The following is a 963-nucleotide window of genomic DNA, read 5'->3' as shown; positions in this document are numbered from 1 at the left end:
AAGATTCATCAAAAACGTTTCTAGCCATTGGCTTTAATCGGTTAAATATTTGTTTAGATTTTTTTCATTTATATAGGTTTATTAACGCTTATTTATGTAAAGCTACTTTTCTCAATATATATTATTATTATTATTATCTTGATTAACCGTATCTTTTCAGGTCAAGCGCACAGCTCGGTGGAACGGGCCGGACTTTTCGGCGGAGTAAAATTCCGACTATTGCCGGTCGATGAGAAGTGTAAGCTTCGGGGCGACGTATTGGCGAAGGCGATTCAAGAAGATAAGGAGAAGGGGCTTATACCGTTCTACGTAAGTCTAGCTTAACCGATATTCTTCCCTCGATCAATTTATCATGTTTTGTGCGCTTATTTCTCCTACCGAATCGCAGGTTGTCGCTACTTTGGGTACCACCGTTTCCTGCGCCTTCGATCGTCTCGACGAAATGGGCGTTGTGGCGAATCGCGAGGACGTTTGGCTGCACGTGGATGCCGCTTACGCAGGTAAATCAATCTCGTCTCACACCACGGTTGAGATGTAACGACAGATTTTTCGAGCAGCGATTCGCGAAACAGAGAAGCGAGGAGTGAGCGAAAACATTTGATCCGCAGGCTCCGCGTTCATCTGTCCGGAATACCGATACTTGATGAAAGGTATCGAGCTGGCGGACTCGTACAACTTTAACCCGCACAAATGGATGTTGGTAAATTTCGACTGCTCCGCTATGTGGCTCAAGGACCCGACCTACGTCATAAATGCTTTCAACGTTGATCCTTTGTACCTGAAGTACGATACGCAGGGCTCAGCGCCGGATTACAGGGTAAGTTTTATCAATAATCATTTTCGTCTCGCTACCTGAAAAGTCACGGTAAAGTCACATTGACATCGTCTGGATTCATATTTCGTTGTCTAATTATATCGCACAACAGATATCGATAAATCATTTTTCCTGTAATATCCTATGAG

At 43.6% G+C, this 963-nt stretch overlaps 1 protein-coding gene across 1 annotated transcript; it reads left to right on the top strand.

Annotated features, from left to right (window-relative positions):
* Positions 1-57: 57 nt before the first annotated feature.
* On the top strand, positions 58-817 carry LOC106751509 (aromatic-L-amino-acid decarboxylase-like; the record flags this gene model as incomplete). Its single annotated transcript, XM_014632409.1, has 3 exons — positions 58-309; positions 389-500; positions 609-817. Coding segments are annotated over 3 exons (573 nt in total), but the record flags the coding sequence as incomplete, so codon positions are not given.
* Positions 818-963: the final 146 nt, after the last annotated feature.

The sequence above is a fragment of the Dinoponera quadriceps genome, unplaced genomic scaffold (genome assembly GCF_001313825.1).
Source record: "Dinoponera quadriceps isolate SergipeBrazil2010 unplaced genomic scaffold, ASM131382v1 C3889760, whole genome shotgun sequence".
NCBI lineage: Eukaryota > Metazoa > Arthropoda > Insecta > Hymenoptera > Formicidae > Dinoponera > Dinoponera quadriceps.
This window is presented reverse-complemented; position numbering and strand designations above follow the sequence as displayed.